Below are 18,347 nucleotides of genomic sequence, written 5' to 3' on the forward strand. Positions count from 1 at the left end.
GGGAGCGGCGCGCCCGGGGAGCGAAGCGGCGGCTCGGGGGCCGCTGGGGGCGGCCGGGGCGTCGGCGGCAGCCCGTGGCCTGCGAGGAGGGTCCGCCTGGGGCCGCCCGGCGGCTCGGGCAGGGAGAGCCTGGAGCTGAAGGACATCTTTATTGCGGTGAAAACGACGAGGAAGTATCACAAGACGCGGCTGGAGCTGCTGTTCCAAACCTGGATCTCCCGGGCGAGAGGACAGGTGAGCGCCGGGCCGAGATTCGCGGCAGCTGATCCACGCTGGGCCTGGATGCAGCTCACACTGTGAGGCTTTGGAAAACGGGCCTGAGGGCTTCATCAGAACGTATTGCTGAGTTCGTTCTCAATGAAGCTGCTTTCTCACTATCTGAGTCCATGCAGAAACTGTGTTTTGAGGACTGGGAAAAGTACTACGTGGTAGTGTGAGATCTTTGGTGCTGATGTTGGCTTAGATGCCAGTGTTCTGGATGAAGTAGTTCAGTAACTGAGGTTTTTATGAGGCTGACACATAACCTGTTCCCTTGCTGATGGATTTTGTTACATTCTAGCATCTTAATGCAGTTTTGCCCACCAATTGGGCCAGGGCAGGGTTATTGTCTGACAGTTTGCACTCTGATTTTGATTCCTTTCCTTTTAGCTTGCTTAAGAGTTGTGGCTCCCAGCCACACAGAGGAGGTGAAGTTGCAGAGGACAGTATTATCAAATAAGATGGCCATTCATTTTGGAAACACTTTATCTGTACCCTGGGATAAGGAGAGCAGTGTTTTGGGTGTTTTTTCTGAAATAGTTTCTTCTAGTTTGCAGTGTGGGAACTTCTCCAGTAAGAAAAGGGCTGAAGGTGCTGGGGTTCCCCCTACATTGGGGGGGCGGGGGGGGCTAACATGAAATAAATCCGTAAGATAAAATAGTGTTCTGACAGGGAACCGAGCAAAGTAGATGCTGGTTTTGGAAGCCCTTCATTATGGACACGTCTTTCTCCTAACCCATTTTTTGCCTTCTGCAGACGTTCATATTCACAGACTGGGAAGATCGAGAGCTGCGCCTGAAAGCAGGTGAGCTGTGTGGCACAGAAGGCTGCTGTCTGCTGTAACTGAGTTTTGTGTTGGTCATACTTTTCCTAGAAGTCCTTGTTTCATGCTGTACAAGCAATTAGGGAAGTTAAGATAGCAGAAAATGCTGTGCCTACTTACCACCTGGACAAAAGGCTGGGAGCTTTGTGAATATTTTGTCACCTTTGCATATGCTTCCTTCCTGTTCGTAAGCTTCAGTCTCTCTGGTCCAAAGCTATATTAGGTGCTTCCTTTGCATGCAGTCTCATAGCCATGTTTATACACCCTGCAATCTAACCACATATCTGAAGATATTCAGAACTCACCTGGATGCTTTCCTGTGCAGCCTATCTTAGAGAACCTGCTGGTTCTAGATCATCTCCCTTCCAACCTCCTCAATTTTGTGTTTTTTATATACTTGACAACTTTATTCCATATGCATAGCCTGTGAGCCCTGCTTGTCCTGTCGTTTACTCTCCATGTGTACACACTGTACAGATTCAGTATACTGTAATAGTGCCAAATGTATACTTGGTCTTTTTTGGACCATTCATTCTTCCCAAACTTGATGGGGCTGATTTTTTTTATTATTATTATCATTTTATTTATTCTTTTTTTATTCTTTTTTCCCCCCTCCACAGGGGATCATATGATCAACACCAACTGTTCTGCTGTCCACACCCGGCAAGCTCTGTGCTGCAAGATGTCTGTGGAATATGATAAATTCCTAGAATCTGGACAAAAGTAAGTGTTGTGGTTGACTTTGTTTCTTTCAGCTGCATTAGCAAAAGCAGAGTGATGAGCATAAGGAAGATAGTACAGCAGGAAGCAGTGCTTATGAACAGGGATCATCTGAAACCTAGCAAGGCTTCAGCATCTCTGCAGATCTGGGATCTATAGGTGGCTTCAGCTTCCAAGTTATGTTCTTCAGTGTAATAGGATGTGCTATTTCCTCTAAGCTTGAAAGACCACAACTCAGCTGTAGAACTGTAACTCATTTCTTTGTCACAGCACTGCAGCAACTTTGTTGTTGTTGTTTTTGTTTATTTGAAGGTGGTTTTGCCATGTGGATGATGACAACTATGTGAATCCACGGACTCTCCTGCGTCTCTTATCTGCCTTCTCTCCTAGCCAGGATGTCTATGTGGGGCGACCGAGCCTGGACCACCCCATCGAAGCAGCTGACCACGTCCAAAGCGATGGATCAGTAAGCAGCTTTACAGTTAGGCTGAGAATCACCCTGAGCCTTTAAAATTGTTTAAAGCCATGAGAATCGATAGGTGCACCACAATATCAAATGACTTAACGTGCAAGTAATGGCCGTTGTCAGAGACAGAGTGCCAGGTTAAATGTACCTTTGATCTGACCTCACGTGCTTATGTACAATAGAGTTGTCTCCTGGGTGGATGTCTGCTTCTCTTCCTTTGCTCACTTATGTTGGTGATCTCCCTCACACTGAGGTGAGTAGGGCCCCTCCACCTTGACTCTTCCTTTTGTTTTAATCGTTTTTGGGGGCTGATGCTTCTTGTTTGGTGGTGGTGGTGTGGTTTTGTTTTATTTTTGGAAGGTGGGGCTGTTGAGAGCAGTATCCCACTGTTACCAGCTTGAACCAACCTCAGATGGGTGATGGATTCTTTGGTTACTGAAGGCCTAGCGTTTCCAATATGCTTGGTTACTATGTTTCCAGGATGTAGAAGCAAAGGTGTCTCAGTTGCAAGGTTCATGAGCTGAAACAAGTTTTCAGAGGTCCTCTCTGCTAACAGGCATGAAAATGAATCGACTCACTAGCCAGAAAGTCAGTTATAAAGCACCTTGTTAGGAAAAACCACATAACATAGCAGTCTCCCTGGAGCCAAGCATCCAACAAAACAGCTGTGATTTCCTCAGGAAGATTGAACTGACTGTGGCCTTTGGCTAGAATCATTGGGGGCATCTGGAATTTGTTAGAAGTGGCACTGTAGTTTCCCACTTCATGTGCTTTCTCAGTTGTGTAAACCTGATGGTATGCCTGCTGTCATTTTCAAAGTGGAACTTAATTAGAGAGAACAACTAATCAGGCTTTCAGCAGCCTGCAGAAGCAGAATTGGTGTGTAGTCTTGTTCTGACTCAGGTGCAGTCCGATATCCAGTAGAGCCTCAAGTTCTCCTCCTTGCCCAGCCAAACAGAGCAAAACTGATTATCAGTAACTAGTGTGTGTTTCTTTTCTGTGTTTTTTCCTTGTTGCTTCTTCAGAAGACAAGCGTGAAATTCTGGTTTGCCACAGGTGGAGCAGGATTCTGTATCAGCAGAGGTCTTGCTCTGAAGATGAGTCCCTGGGCCAGGTAAGCACTCCTCCTAGCTGAGCTCCATTAATATGTGTTTGGTAAACTTTAAAGTGTGTTTGATCTTGTCTCCTGTGCTCTCACAGCCTGGGTAACTTCATCAGCACTGCAGAAAGAGTGCGTCTTCCTGATGACTGCACGATTGGCTACATCATTGAAGGGCTGCTTGAAGTAAAGCTGCTGCACAGCCCGTTGTTCCATTCCCATCTGGAAAATCTGCAGAGACTACAGGGCGAGTCTGTGCTGCAACAGGTAGGGCTGAGCCTCGTGTCCTGCTCCTGTAATCACACCTCAGCCTGATCAGAAAGCAGCCAGTGAATCAACTTAGTACATGTTGGCAGAGGACAATGTCTACAGAGTAGCTTAGCTGTATCCTGTCAAATTCCTTCATTTAGGTACAAAGCATACTTCCACCCTAGGCAGTTTGGTCATCTAGATATCCTCTCTTTCAGGGGTATGTTTTACTACACTGCTACATCTAAATATGGTGTTCTCCATTTTGAGTTTCCGAGAGACACAGTAGCAGCAGTTGTAGAAGAAGGCAACATTTAGTGTGCCTGCTGTGTGAGAGAGTATTGTTGTCTAACAAATTCTGTCTTCATTCATGCTGCTAACAATACTAGAATCAGAGCTATAGCAAGTACCTCTTCAATAACTAAGGCATAACTAAATGTCTGATCACTTTTAAGACTGACTTGCCTGAATCTCAAGAAACTTAATCAGGATAAATCAGACCCAGGCATGTTTGTTTCATTCCTTAAATTACTGGGATAGCAGCAGTAGATGGAGCTATGAGGCTATCCTGGTGCTTTGTCTCCCTCTTACCAACCGACAGTTATGAACAAACAAAAGTGCAGTTTTGCCTCTATAAAATTCTTGCTTGTGTTTTCTTGACAATATTATTTGGCAGTGCAGATGTACATTTGGGACACAGTGTCATCTCCTTCATGTGAAGGACCTTAAGCGTGGGCTGAATCTGACCTCTTTTTGGTCATCGTGGTTTCCCCGAGGCTGACAGCCCAAAATGCAGGTCTGCAGTTGGACAGAAGCAAGCCTTCTTGTACCTGCAGATTTCCAAATACAGTGCTTGTATGGAGGAGCAGCAACGAGGTGGAATTCCAGGGATCAAAACTTTGTTGCCAAGTTTGGCTGACAGCAGTCCTCTGCATGCCATTTAACATCCAAATGCTTCTCTTTTCCCTTTTGCTAAGACACGGCTACTGCAGACTTCAGATTGTGCCTGAGGAAGAACAGATGTCATTTAGTAAAGGTGGAGACGTCAGCAGGATTGGTGCCCTTCCAGAACTGGGTTGTAACTCATCTTGTCTGTTAAGACAATGAAACGTTAGCTCCTTTATTTTTCCCTGCTTGTCTTTTGATGAGCAGTGATCCACTTGATAGCTACCATCCAGTGCCAATATTGCTAATGGCAAAGCTGACCATCGTTTCTCGGATGTAACCCACCACTCAAATCAGGATCTTCACAGCGTCTCTTTGTACCTCATTAATAACCATGCTGTCCCTATTCTGTTTTTCTGTAGTAGTGTCAGTTTCTGAGGTTTTTATTTGCTTTTCCAGGTAACTCTCAGTTATGGGGACCCCGAGAACAAACACAATGTTGTGAGTGTGGGAGGAGTGTTTGGACTTCAGCAAGACCCAACCAGGTAAGTGTCCACTCCAAACCAAGATCTCCCTGTCTTGTTTATGTTTTTCAACTGCAAGATGATCAAACTCACTTACAGGATTATTTTCTCATGCCAGATCTTATCACAGTTATAGGTGGGTAGAGCCACCTCCCCTGCTGTGGTAGGCTGCTGCACATTCAATACTTAGCATGTTCCTGGTCTGGAGAATTTCAGTCTCACTTTTATTTTACTTTTTTTTGTTTTCCTTCACAGATTTAAATCTGTCCACTGCCTTCTCTATCCTGACACTATTTGGTGCCCCAATAAGAAGATGTCATAACTTTTGACCAGTCTTTGACACCTTTATCCTACCTACTTTGCATAAAGCAAGAGTTGTGATGGGCTTTTTTTTTTTCTTCTGGGACACAAACAGACATATCTACAAAAGGAGGTCGACTTTGTACAGAAGCAAGACTGACTGGGTAATTATGGCAAGAAGGCATTTATTCAGCTGCAGCCTGGGACATTCCAGAGAAGAAAATCTTCTATTTCTTGTTCTTTGGTCCAGTGGCTCTTCATATGATGGCTGCAGCCATAGCTGTACAAGTCACTTTATGCTTTCATCTGATGTCACATGAGCCCTATCATGTGAATCTGTGCTTGGATACATCCTAGCAAATGCAGTACTTAGAATGATAGCATTCTTACTGCTGTTAGCAGCTTTCAGAGGCCGCTGTCTTGAAGCTGGAATGTTTAAGCAGACTGCAGTCCCCATGATGGTGGGGGGATGAAGTTTTGCTTGTCTTCTTTGTGAACAGGACTTAAGAACTTCTGCGGCATGCCATGTTATACCTCCTCCACCTGTGAGCTGAAACACGGTCTGTTTGTAAGCACCAGAAGTCCAGGAATTGCTAGGGTAGACAAGGGTGAAAGCCTTTGTCATGGGAAAAGCCCTGTGTAAGGGTAAACTGACTCAGGACTGCATGAGAGTTGCTTACAGTGCACGTTCTTCCCAGCAGTCTTTGTGTACCTCCCATGGAGGTGATTGTCAGACTTGGCACTCTTACCACTGAATGGCAGTGGCTGTTGAAGATGGTGGTGGTCTGCTAGGTCCAAGACTATTCCCTTGGTATTTGATACTGAAGAAGTATTTGCCAGGCTAGTTGGTAACTGTTTCTCCTCCTTTGCCCTCAGCAGGTTAGGTGAGCTAGAGCACGCCCATCAGCTGATGAAACACCCTGTTTTTGAAGTATCCTTTACTGCCTGTGAGGGAGGAGGAATGCTAGATAGCTGTAGCGCCGAGAAAGTTTTTGATGATATCATTTGAGGCCTTTTAATGGTGTGTTTGTGGTTACCCCACTTCAGCTTCTTGAGGTAACCTTTTGAGACCAGTGTTTATTTTTACTCTACATCTTAATGTTTCACTACGTAATTCTGGCACTTGGTAAAAGGAAACTGTATGCTGATAGAAAAGCAAGAGTCCAATGCTGTAGCAATATCACCTGCTGCTGCGCTGTAAATCAAATAGGCTTAGTTTTGAAAGTGGAAGAATTGAAACTTCATATGTTTAGTTTTGTTGCTCCCAACTTTGCCTTTGCGCAATCTATACCTGACGTGAAGAACAGCATACAAATGATTTTGTAAAACCACTGATTACTTTCAGACTCTTCAGAAAATACTTGCAGGCTTAGTGCTAGAGGCTGAATTAAGTGGAGAATAATAGCATGATGTTGTATAACCTGAAACTATGACTAATGGCTAGAATTCGGACCCAGCAAGTTTCAGATTTCTATCAGCTGTGCTGAGCTGTGCATTTCAGCTAGTTGCTTAACTTCTTCCCATTTGAGAAGTGGTATCATGTAGGCAAACACCTGCAGTGTATTCAAGTATGAAATGTAGTGTAGGTGTCAGCCTCCTGTAATATAATATTCTCTGCTTTCTGTTTTTAAAGCAAACCTTTCAAGAACTGGATACATTGTCCTCTTTGCATGATTTTATTTAATTTTACAGAGGAGCCAACAAGCTGACTGCTTGCTACAGTCCAGCAGCTTGTTCCTAATTTTCTTTATCTGCTAAGGCAATGCTTTGACCATGAGGCACAGGAATAAGAGTGCTGCAGGCAATGGGATCAGAGTCCAGCTAGCACAGTGGCTGTTTCAAAACAGGAACATCTGTAACACTGACAGCCTCTCACAGAGCATGGAGGACTTGTGGCAGGGTGGGTTGTGGGATGTTCTACCTCTCCATTAGGTGTTCTGCTCACTAGAACTGGGATGTCCTGTGGTTCGATGATATGTCATTAATAGCTCTGGAGATTACTGCTATCTATATAAACACTTTTTAAAAAACATTTGGTGGGTTCTTGTTTTCAACCTCCTCGTAGCAAAAAGTTGTGAAGCTGCATAAGCACTTGGTGAGATTTTTTTCATCCTTAGTGATCTCTGAATTCTGCTGGAGCTTTTCTTCCTCTGCTACTAAGAGCAGCCTCCTGTCAGATACTACAGACAGCACAAGCTGGGTAGTGATTATGTGGCAAACTGCAGTTCAGAAATGACAGCACTTCATACTGATGGTAGCAAAACTGAGTACAAGTCCCATACTGCAGTTGCTTCCCATCCTAAATGCAGTTTGCTGCCTCTTTGTCATGCCTAATGCTGGCAGGGTGCTTATCGAGCTGAAAAAGGACCACATTCTTCTGTGTGACAATGCAGGATTGTTTGTGTTCAAGATTCTTGTAATGTTTCTCTTGTTCACAATGCAGTAGGCTCTGTAGATATACTGGGATGCAGCTTCTTAAACTACTGTCTCATACATAAAATGATTCCATGAAGTAAATATTTAAGGATGTTGAAAGGTGTGTTTTGTCTTGTCCTTTAATGCATTCTCTTCACCAAAAATGAACCATTAAACCCTGTAATCTAGAAAACTAGTCTCCTGTCAGCCTTGTGCTGCCATAGGGACAAAAAGCATATGGGAATTAGATGCCTTGGATGTGCAGAGGCAGAAATATGGATGAGAAGAATCCTTGCAGCTAATTATTTAAGTATTTTAACCAGCTCTATGTCAGAACTTTCCCATTTTGTCTCTGTCACAGCAGCTCTTAAGCATCATTGGGAAGCAATGCATCAAAGGGGTATTACGAGCAGAGCTCTGCTTCTAGCAGTAGAGCATGTTAATTGGATTTATAATTGCCTGTGCTGCTCTGTTATATGATGTCAGCTCTGCAAAGCAGGAGGCAGTTGGAGCTGCCATGCTCACTACCACTGGAAGTAAGCTGTGGTGTGGGAGCTTAACGCCTTAACGAGTTCTGGACTGCTTTTCTGTTGTACCTTGCAGGACGTGGAGCTGTTGGAGTGGGCCCAGAGGAGGGCTACTAAGATCAGAGGGCTGGAGCACCTCTCCTGTGAATAAAGATTGAGGGAACTGGGCTTGTTTAGCTTGGAGAAGGCTGAGGGGAAACTTATTGTGGTCTTCCAGTATGTAAAGGAAGCTTACAGCAGGAGAGAGACTGACTTTTTACGTAGCCTGATAGGAATATGACAAGGGGAAATGGCCTTAAAGTAAAAGAGAGGAGATTTAGGTCAGATGTTAACACTGGTGAGGCACTGGCCCAGGCTGCCCAGAGCAGTTGTAGATGCCCCATCCCTGGAGGTATTCAAGGCCAGGTCAGGCACGTCCCTTGGCACAGGGCTGGAACTACGTGTCCTATGCTGGCCTTAGGCAAGAGGGTTCTGTGCAGTTACACATGGTTTTTTTAGGCACTGACTGTTAGACAAGGGCAGCCCACAGCTTTTACCAGCAGCTCTGAGCGATGGGGCACAGCTTTTCCTCTCAGCTTTATTCTGAGTTCTCTCACTGTAGTGCTTTACAAAATCCCGGAAACACCAAGGCTGGAAAAGACCTACAGGATCACCTGGCCCAACCATCCACCTGTTGCCAGTAATTCTCACCAAACCACGTCCCTCAACACCAAATCCAGATGTTCCTTGAACACCTCCAAGGTCGGTGACTCCACCACCTCCCTGTGCAGCCCATTGCACTGCCTGACCACTCTTTCAGAGAAGCAGTATTTCCTAACGTCCGGCCTGAATCTCCCCTGGTGCAGCTTGAAGCCATTCCCTCTGGTTCTATCACTGTTACACGAGAGAAGAGGCCGACCCCCAGCTCAACACAACCTCCCTTCAGGTGGCTACAGAGAGCAATGAGGTCTCCCTGAGCTCCTCTTCTCCGCACTGAACAATCCCAGCTCCTTCAGTCGCTCCTCATAAGATTTGAGCTCCAGACCCCTCACCAGCCTTGTCGCCCTTCTTTGAACCTGCTCAATGTCTTTCTTGCAGCGAGGGGCCCCAAACTGGACACGGTACTGGAGGTGCGGCCTCACCAGAGCCGAGTACGGGAGGACAATCACTGCCCTGTTCCTGCTGGCAGCACCGTTCCTGATGCAAGCCAGGCTGCCATTGGCCTTCTTGGCCACCCGGGCACAGCGCTGGCTCGCGTTCAGCCGAGAAGAAGAATTCTTTAGGGAGAACCAGAGCCGAGAAAGCTCAGCTCTGCGCCGTGCCCTCTCCAGGCCGGCAGCGGCCGTCGCACCGCCGGTTCTCCGAGGGCGGCGCGGTCCCCGCGCAGCCGCCCGGCCCGGCCCCGCCTCCCGGCCCCAACACCGCCCGCGTCCCGGCGCCGCGGTTCTGCCCGCAGCATGGAGCCGGACTCGAGCTTCCGCGGCCGCCGCGCCCTGGTCACCGGGGCCGGCAAAGGTGGGCGGGGGTCGGCAGAGCGGGCGGGGGCGAGAGCGGGGCCGGGGCTGACGGCGTCTCCCCGCAGGGATCGGACGCGCCGTGGCCTTAGCGCTGTGCAAAGCCGGAGCGCGAGTAACCGCGCTGAGCCGCACCGCGGCGGACCTGGAGAGCCTCGCCCGAGAGGTAGGGACGGCCCCGGGAGTCCCCCCGCGTCCCCAGACCGCACGGCGGGGCGCCGCTGAACCGGGCTTCCACCGCAGTGCCCCGGGATCGAACCGCTGTGCGTGGATTTGGCCGACTGGGACGCCACGGAGGCGGCGGTGAGCGCGGCGGGGCCCTTCGAGCTGCTGGTAAACAACGCGGCCGTGGCGATGCTGCAGCCCTTCCTGCAGGTGACACGGGAGGCCGTGGAGCGGTGAGTGCCTCCTCGTCTTTGTAAACATCAAGAGAGACTGAAGCAAAGTGCTGAGGCACAGCGAGAACGTTGCAGCATCACCTCCCTGCAGCCCAGAGCTTCCAGTTCTGTCCCACTGCTAAAGTGAGACAGCTGCTGCGAAGGCAGTTTAGAAAGAGAAGATAAAGCAGCTACGGGACTGTGAAATGGTCATGGTGAAAAATTAAATCCGTTTGCTTCAATTATATATTTCCTAATGTGCCACCGTTTAGGATCCAGGTTCTGGTGGGTCTGATATCTTCTAAGACGGGTCATAATTTGTCCCTGTGTTAGAAGTCAGATACGTGAGGCTATGATAAAGGATTCGTTTGGAGCAGACCAGAAGGCATGTGATCTACTTAGATCATTCTGCAGTGCTAGCTGGTGAAAACCTCACCAAGGAAGAACTATGTTTCAAAAAAAGGCTGTTTCTACCTCTCTTGCAGCAAATTTACTGTTTCAAAGCCTCATGAAGGCTGGATTGCATAAGAGGAGCCACGGGCTGAGACCCAGGGATCACTGTGTAAAGTTTAACAGAAGTACTGTGTGAGTCTGCCAAAGAACAGAGTCCTGCTACAAGAGGGAGGATGCATGATTGCACCTTCCCCCCCTGCACAGCAGGGGCCACCACCCAGCTTGCTTCTGCTGAATGAACACATGGTTAACCATTGCTGCTATAGCCCATCAGCCTGGCATTTCTATCTGTGTTTAAATATCACCAGTGCTCCCAAAGCACCAGCAGGGTTTGTCCTCTGCTGCCTCTCAGAACAATTCCTCTCTGGCCTGGCCTGCAAACGCTGTGTAACTTTTAAATCTCATTTATTTGTAGGTCTTTCGGTGTCAATTTCCAGGCCGTGCTCCACGTTTCTCAGGTGAGGATGAATTGTCACTGCAGGTGTCTCCTCTAGCAGCAACAACTAAGTTGTTCTACACAGCAGAGACGTGTCCTGGCAGGGAGGCAGCTATGGGGACCAGAGTCCAAAATCAATCCAACATTTCTGTGTGTACAGGTCAGAGAAAAGAGTGAAGGTCTTGTCTCTTACAATGGGGAGGCACTGAGGACGTCCTGTGGCTGTTTTTGCTTTTTGCCTGCCACAAGAAGATTCCTACCAAATGGAACCACGCTCTTTCCTGTCCAGATTCTGACATCCTGTTATTTTTTTTCCCCTCCTCAGATCGTTGCTCGGCAGATGATTGCACAGGGGCTACCAGGTGCCATTGTGAATGTCTCTAGCCAGGCATCTCAGCGTGTCCTGAGGGATCATGCTGTTTATTGTAAGTGCCCCTTTCATTTTTGACTAGCTGAAGACCCACAGCCACAAAGGTTCTGGCTGCCAGTTCCAGACAAAGTACCTCTCCATGATCCAGACCGAGTGCTGTGCACTTAAATGCTTCCCATTCTTCCTTCCTCTTTTAAGGTTCTACCAAAAGTGCTTTGGATATGCTGAGTAAGGTAATGGCAATGGAACTGGGACCCCACAAGGTAAGATTTCTTCTGAAAGAGAAGCATGAAAGGCATTTTGTCTCAGAGCAGTTTGGTACACGGTGTGTTGCTCTTGGTCTCAGATAAGGGTGAACACTGTGAATCCCACAGTAGTTATGACCGACATGGGAAGAATTAACTGGAGTGATCCTCAGAAATCTGCTGCCATGATTAACCGGATTCCACTAGGAAAGTTTGCAGGTCAGTCTAGATCTGTTGCCAGGCTGAGCTCCTTCTAATATCCAATCTTTCCTCCTAACTGACATCACAGCCACAGCTACCCTGCCTTTTTTTGTGAGCAAAGTCATAACCCTGCTGAGTGGCTGTGGCTGAATTCCCAAAGCATCTGATGACAGGGCACACTTACCTCCCCTGTTCTAGAGCCCTGTCATCTCTGGATAAGCAGAATGAACTTCCTCTATTATTCATGAATATGACTTGCAGGGAGCACTAGTTGTTGCTGTGAATTAAGTGTCTATCATTTGATCACAGTGATGATTTTTGGATGTCCTGCTCTCAGCCACACTGTCCTGTATGTCACACCAAGCACAGCCCAGGGGGGCAGAGAGATTTCCCTACTCCAATTACACGTAGAGGCCAAAGACACATTGTTTGGGATGCTTGTTTTTCTGGTACAGATTGAGGGTGCATTGGATGTCCTCTGTTTGATTCCAGAGGTGGATGATGTGGTGAACAGCATTCTTTTCCTGCTCAGTGACAAGAGTGCTATGACAACTGGCAGCTCACTGATGGTTGATGGGGGATTTCTCGTCTCCTAAGATGACATCTGCATTTCATATCTTGCCTAACTTTCATACTAGTGTTGCATAGAATCTAAAAGGAATAGTAAACAGTGACAAAGTCCCAATGTTGCTGGACAAGAGGGGCAGCAGAGCTAGAATCTGTTTGAGAATTGAGGCAGAAAGTTACCTTGAGAAGGCTGCTATATAATAAAGATCACATATGCTGTCATGGAGAATGTTTATTGCACCAAATAAGGTTTTATCTTATCACTCTACATGATGATTAGAAATTGGATCTGTCTTTCTTCCAACCCTATTCCCCCCTACAAACACAACCCTTCAGAAGCTTTCCCTGTTCCATCCAAACCCATAAAGCCTGCCTGCATTTTCCTTGGGAAGGGAAAGAAGAAGTTAGCAGACACCTCATTGCTTCCTTTGCTCTCTTTAGTAGAAAAAAACAAAACAGAGGCAACAACCTCAGCCCTGCTCTGCAGAGACTGGATTGTGGGGGGAGGCCCTGCTAAAGACTGATGGGGGGGAGCAGCACCATGCTGTCCTAGGGTGTGCACACAAAAAGGCAAATGCATTGATTGCACAAGGCTGTTTCACTCACTGAGTTTGGCTAGTATCCAATTAAGCACCTAATGATTAGTTCTTCAGCTTCACATTTCGTTTACTTTGACCCCTTTCTGGGGCTGGTTATGATTCCTTCAACAGTCTCAGGCACGTATCTGATAGAGCACCAATTTGTTAACTGTTAGCCACAGGAGGCTGGGCAAGGAGACCCTTCTACTCTTCCAGCTGCTCTCGTCATTCACCACCACTTACATCAGCTTCCTTCCCACTCCCACAAGGATCTTCAGCACGTGTCACACCGCAGATGAAACACAGGTGTTTCCAGCACAGGATGGGTTTCTCAGCCCTTTCAGCTTGGAGTTCAGGAGAGCCAAAACAGCCTGTTGCCCCAAGGAGCTATCTTGCCTTCCCCATTGTACTTTCCTGAGGGCTGTACAGCCCCCAGCTAGTCTCCTGCCCCCACTGCCCCTTCACATCAACACTGACGTTAAATCAAAGAGACATTTAAAAAACACTGACTTCGTACATGATGAAGGGCCCTACACATCCCAGCCCCCTCCAGAAACACCCAGCTAATACGCAATCTGTCGGAGGACAACAGCATGCTGAGCCAGCACCTAGGCCACAGCCCTCAGAACATGGTGCACTTTTTGCCAGGCTTCTTCACGGGCGGCGGGCAGAGCACAGCCCGGATGGCTTCATCAAACACCGTCTTCAAGCCCCGCTGTGTCAGGGCAGAGCACTCAAGGTACTTTACCGAGCCTAGGGGAAAGAGAGCTCCAGCTCAAGCACTCCAGTCCTACCAGGAGGCAGCGTCCCTCACCCCTCCGAAACAAAAGGCTCAGCGCCACGAAGACGTCCCAGCACATCACTCACCAATCTCCCGAGCCATGGCCAAACCCTGGGGGTAGGTGATGGGAGCCAGCTTCTTATCACGTAACCTTTCAATGGTGTCCTTATCATCCCTTAAGTCCAGCTTGGTGCCCACCAAGATGATAGGTGTATTTGGGCAGTGGTGTCGGACCTCAGGGTACCACTGAAACAGAGAAGCGCGATGAGAGAAGTAGCCATGGCAGCAGGCACTTCCACGAGGCTGCATTTACTACTAAGAACAAGATTTTTACTAATATTTGACAGGGTGTAAACATCTGAACAGGATTCTTCTACCTAGAATTCTGGGTATGCTCTGCAGAAAGAGGCTGGTGCAGATGCAACAAGTCTCTGAAACATGGAATCGTGACAGATGACACCAGCCAGCTCTGCACGCAGTACTTCGACTCCATTTTAGTTTCTAGGACATCCCTCATCTTCTTTAACACAGATTTGAAGAGGCAAAAACTTAGCCAAAGAAGTCATGAATAAAGAGTAGGTCCCTCTTAAAACCAAGCAACTATTACTTTTGTTTCTCAGAACACAACTGCTAGAAATGTGGGGTTTGTAGGTGCCACAGGGTTGGCTCAGGCAGTGAACTGCACTGGTTCCTACCTTCCACCAAGATGGGGAATACAATACCTTGGCTCTGACATTCTCAAAGGAGGCTGGACTCACAAGGGAGAAGCAGATCAAGAAAACATCCTGTGGGGAAAACAAGAGGATTAATTGTGTAGAAAGGAAAGGCTAGAGATAATGGAAGGAGGGTGAGAAAGGGAGCCTCACCAAAAAAAAAACAAACACCAACAACAACAAGGACTGTTGGCTGTAAGAAGCCCTTCCCTGTGAAAGTTGCTAAACTAATTCAGAGAGAGAAGGAATGGACTTTGGGTGTGTGACCTCATTTTAATTACTAATTACTTTAATTACATTTTAAATACTAGACTCAACCTGTTAAGAGCCTGTGACCATAAATACCTTAACAGTGCTACAGTCTTCATCCCTGGTGGTGGGGGCCACATAGCAATCACTACAGCCAGGAAAGCAAAACTAGCAAAGCCCAATAGTGAGCTGTGGCACCAAAGGAGAGTGAGAATATAAAACACAGTTCAGCTTTACAGCAGTTCCACACCATTCTATGCACCCAAGCTGACTTACAACATGCATAACTGTTCAAACACCACTGCAAAGTAGGAACTAGAACGTGACAGCCTCATAGTAGAGCAGTCATAAGCCAGTCCAAGCCCAGCACTCACCGTCTGTGGATAGGAAAGAGGCCGCAGTCGGTCATAATCCTCCTGTCCTGCTGTATCCCAGAGGCCGAGATTCACTGGCTTTCCATCTACCATGACATTGGCAGAATAGTTATCAAACCTGCCAAAAAAGAATCCCCATCAGTGACAGATTCTGATCTACATGTTACATTACATGAGATCCAAGGGGCAGCGAATCAGTTGTGCAATGCAGATCCCACGGGGGTACTCTCCTCTCATACACAGCCATACTCCACATACAGAGTTCACAGCCTCCTCACCCACAAAACCAACTGTCACACACACACACACACACACACACATAGGGAAGAGCAGCTGATGCACATTACTCACACAGTGGGGATGTACTCTCCAGGAAAGGCATTCGTGGTGTAACTGATCAGCAAGCAGGTCTTCCCTACAGCTCTGCAGAGGATGAGAGTGACAACTGTAAAGGAGGGTAGAGCACTGGAAAGCACTGGGGCAGGGAAATTTACCCTTTCCCACCCAAAAAAAGTGAGGTTAGGTGAAAAGCTTACATGAGGAAAAGATCTGTAGCAGGCTAAAATTTTCCATCAGGGACCAGGCCTGAACTCACCCCACCTTAGCATGCATCTGATACTGCTCTCTTCTACCCCTTTTCTCCACTCCTTTGGCCTCAGCAGAACACCAGGCAAAATGTATTTGTTCCAAAACCAAGAGGGGAAATAAATTAGGGTTACGTCCTGGATGTGCTCTGCCTCAACATATCCATAATGATCTAGCAAAATGGGCAAACAGCAGGTGAGAAAACGTGGAACAGCACACAAGTAGTTATTCAGGCTCTTCAGACATAGGAACTGAATGTCAATATATACAAAGGATGAAAAAAATAAGTATCCATAAACAAAAACAAACTTCCAAGTGACTACTGACAGTTTGGAAAGAGATTCTGGCACCAAGGTAGATCACTAAAACATCAGCTCAGAGCTTTGGCAAAGGCAGGTGAGATTGGTCAACTCAGGGGCAGCAGCTGGCTGACAATTGTGTCAGGATATGAAGGGCAGTTAGCCCTGCAGGGGAAGGGAGAAGCTTAGTTCTAAGAACAGAGAAGTAACAGGAGCAAAACCAACTTCTTTATTACTGTAAAAGTTGTGAGCTGTAGAGAACCTTCAAAGGAAAACAATATTGAGTGCCAGTAACAGCTGTTAGAGTTTGAGCCTGAACACAGTTATACACAACCTGATTCTCAGAAAAGTGACGTAGCAGACTTCAGGATGAGAGACCACTCATGAGAGACCCTGTGAGAGTGCTGCACAGGGACTACACAGCCAGAACCACTGCACCAACCCATCCTGCTTCTCCCTTGCACTGCATCCCCTGCCCAGACCAGGGAGGTTGCACCAGGAGCCGCTGTGCTCCACTACACTCTCATGTCCAACTTAGATCCCAATTCAGCACCTTGGGAAAACCATGCAATTCATAACATACGTACATATCTGTGACTTAAGTGCTTGGGTACCCAAGTTTATTCAGCCAAGTTCATTCAAAGCTCACCACCAACCTGCAGACCTGGAGCCCACTTCCAGCACACCCCACTCACAGCTGTTGCTGTCTTCTTTATAACAAGGCTGTGCTACATTGGACAAGTCTCCTATTGGCCTCTTTAGGCCCTCCAGCTAGAAACTGGAAGACCTCACTCCAAACACATACTTGTGGGCGCTGTATGCACAGGCAGGTGGAAGGACCAGCTGCTCCCTAAGACCATTCACAATGACTTCTCTGCATTTTTGTCCTGTGCTTGCTGTAGCGATCGGAAATGCAAACAGAGCATTGGGAATAACAAGGAGAAATACATAAGACAAGCTAGGAAAAGTTAGGAAGCACCAGAAGTCCACAGCACGCCCGTATTGTGAATACAGCTGCGTTCTCAGCCAAAAGCACCAGAAGGAGCCCAGAGAACAGAGCGGGAAGGACGTCAGGCCGTGCGGTGAAGCGAGAAGCAGCGACGCGTTTCATTTTGGAACGCAAACAACAAAAGGAGACGTAAGAAAAACCTGCGAGCATCGAGACGGGGCGGGGGAGAGGCTGCGCAGCGACGGGGACCGAACAGCGATACGACGCGAGGCGGGCTTTAAACCCAGGGGAACGCGCCGGCCGGCTCGGCGGCGCGCCGACAGATGCGAACGAAGCCCCGAGCCGACGGACGGCAGCCGCAGGCGGGCCCCGGGCTCCCTTCCACGGGCGCAGCTCCGGGAACGGCCCCGCGCATCCCTCCCGGCGGCCCCACGGGATGGCAGCCCGGCCTCACGGCTCCGCCCGCCTCGGCTTCGCGGCGTCCGCTCCGGTGCCTCCCGCTCTGCCGAGCCGGCTCGCCTGGGCCGCGGGGCGGGGCCGCGCCGGGCCGGCCCTCCCTCCTGGCGGCTCCGCCGGCCTCCGGCCCGCTTTGTGCGGAGCCACGAGGTCCGGGGCGCGGGCGGGCCGACGCCGCTTCCGTCCCGCGGCCGCTGCGCACTCACCCGTCGCCCACCACCACACACTTGATCGCCTGCATCTGCCCGCGATGGCGGCGCCGCCGCGACTCCGCCGCAGTGACAGCCCGCGCGGGCGGGGCGGGGCGAGCCGAGCGCCACCGACCAGAGACGGGCCGAGAAGAGCCGAACGGAGCCGAGCGCCGCCGAGCAGAGACGGGCCGAGAAGAGCCGAACGGAGCCGAGCGCCGCCGAGCAGAGACGAGCCGAGATGAGCCGAGCAGAGCCGAGCGCCACCGAGCAGATCCGAGCGCCACCGAGCAGAGCCGAGCGCCGCGACGGTGACGGGGCGGAGGGAGGTTCTCGCAGGTGATGCCGGGGCTGAGCGCCCGCCGCCGCCTCGTGCCGTGAAAGCGGAAGGCGGAGCGCGGTACGGCCCACACCGCACGTTGTGCAGCCGCAGCGCTGAGGAATAAATGCCGAGCTGCCGGAGACACGGAGCGGCCCCAGGGGGCGGGGACCTTGAAGTCATCGGGTTCCAACCCCAACGCTGGGGGATGTTTGATCGGGCACGTCAGCCTGGCACAGAACGACTCCATAGGAACCCCTCCAGGGATGGGGCACCCCCAGCTCTGTTCAGACCCGCAGTTGAACCCCCTGTGGCCCCTTCCAGCCATCCACGTACCCCGGTAGGAACAGACAGAGCAGTCTCTGTAGCCGCAGTGCATTCGCTCCCAGCACAGACCCCCTCCTGGCACCCAATGCACAGTCCCAGCTCACACCCAGCTTCAGCTCTT

General features: G+C 49.0%; 3 protein-coding genes across 3 annotated transcripts in view; 2 read left to right on the forward strand and 1 right to left on the reverse strand.

The window, feature by feature from the left end:
- RFNG (RFNG O-fucosylpeptide 3-beta-N-acetylglucosaminyltransferase) overlaps nucleotides 1–7,859 on the forward strand; it is an 8,067-nt gene extending 208 nt beyond the window's left edge. Inside the window, exons 2-9 of the mRNA XM_042833212.1 lie at nucleotides 6–234; nucleotides 1,015–1,063; nucleotides 1,702–1,804; nucleotides 2,114–2,267; nucleotides 3,293–3,381; nucleotides 3,468–3,633; nucleotides 4,960–5,045; nucleotides 5,280–7,859. Of these exons, the coding sequence (XP_042689146.1) occupies nucleotides 6–234; nucleotides 1,015–1,063; nucleotides 1,702–1,804; nucleotides 2,114–2,267; nucleotides 3,293–3,381; nucleotides 3,468–3,633; nucleotides 4,960–5,045; nucleotides 5,280–5,346 (943 nt within the window). The 3' untranslated portion in view covers nucleotides 5,347–7,859. The remainder of the gene's footprint in view (nucleotides 1–5; nucleotides 235–1,014; nucleotides 1,064–1,701; nucleotides 1,805–2,113; nucleotides 2,268–3,292; nucleotides 3,382–3,467; nucleotides 3,634–4,959; nucleotides 5,046–5,279) is intronic.
- A 1,811-nt stretch (nucleotides 7,860–9,670) lies between these two features.
- DCXR (dicarbonyl and L-xylulose reductase) lies at nucleotides 9,671–12,630 on the forward strand. The gene is made up of 8 exons (XM_042833307.1): nucleotides 9,671–9,760; nucleotides 9,828–9,925; nucleotides 10,003–10,157; nucleotides 11,005–11,047; nucleotides 11,351–11,450; nucleotides 11,594–11,658; nucleotides 11,742–11,859; nucleotides 12,334–12,630. Exons 1-8 carry the CDS (start codon nucleotides 9,703–9,705, stop codon nucleotides 12,435–12,437), a joined length of 741 nt encoding a protein of 246 aa, XP_042689241.1. The 5' UTR covers nucleotides 9,671–9,702; the 3' UTR covers nucleotides 12,438–12,630.
- Nucleotides 12,623–17,680, reverse strand: RAC3 (Rac family small GTPase 3). Its single transcript, XM_042833308.1, has 6 exons — nucleotides 17,599–17,680; nucleotides 15,455–15,526; nucleotides 15,104–15,221; nucleotides 14,490–14,552; nucleotides 13,854–14,013; nucleotides 12,623–13,739 (listed from the first exon to the last, which is right to left on the reverse strand). Exons 1-6 carry the CDS (start codon nucleotides 17,631–17,633, stop codon nucleotides 13,609–13,611), a joined length of 579 nt encoding a protein of 192 aa, XP_042689242.1. The 5' UTR covers nucleotides 17,634–17,680; the 3' UTR covers nucleotides 12,623–13,608.
- Between the last annotated feature and the right edge of the window lie 667 nt (nucleotides 17,681–18,347).

This window comes from Centrocercus urophasianus, unplaced genomic scaffold (assembly GCF_019232065.1).
Source record: "Centrocercus urophasianus isolate 14NV4802_14NV808 unplaced genomic scaffold, USGS_Curo_1.0 seq_41, whole genome shotgun sequence".
Lineage (NCBI taxonomy): Eukaryota > Metazoa > Chordata > Aves > Galliformes > Phasianidae > Centrocercus > Centrocercus urophasianus.

Bases quoted from the DNA above. Each gene is read 5' to 3' on its own strand.
- RAC3 (XM_042833308.1), bottom strand. From the start codon at position 17,633: ATGCAGGCGATCAAGTGTGTGGTGGTGGGCGACGG. The intron at 15,222-15,454 runs GTGAGTAATGTG...CTTTTTTGGCAG, and splicing joins GGAGAGTACATCCCCACTGT to GTTTGATAACTATTCTGCCA. The intron at 13,740-13,853 runs GTGAGTGATGTG...TCTTTCCCCTAG, and splicing joins GGCCATGGCTCGGGAGATTG to GCTCGGTAAAGTACCTTGAG.
- DCXR (XM_042833307.1), top strand. From the start codon at position 9,703: ATGGAGCCGGACTCGAGCTTCCGCGGCCGCCGCGCCCTGGTCACCGGG. The intron at 10,158-11,004 runs GTGAGTGCCTCC...ATTTATTTGTAG, and splicing joins ACACGGGAGGCCGTGGAGCG to GTCTTTCGGTGTCAATTTCC. The intron at 11,048-11,350 runs GTGAGGATGAAT...TCCCCTCCTCAG, and splicing joins CCGTGCTCCACGTTTCTCAG to ATCGTTGCTCGGCAGATGAT.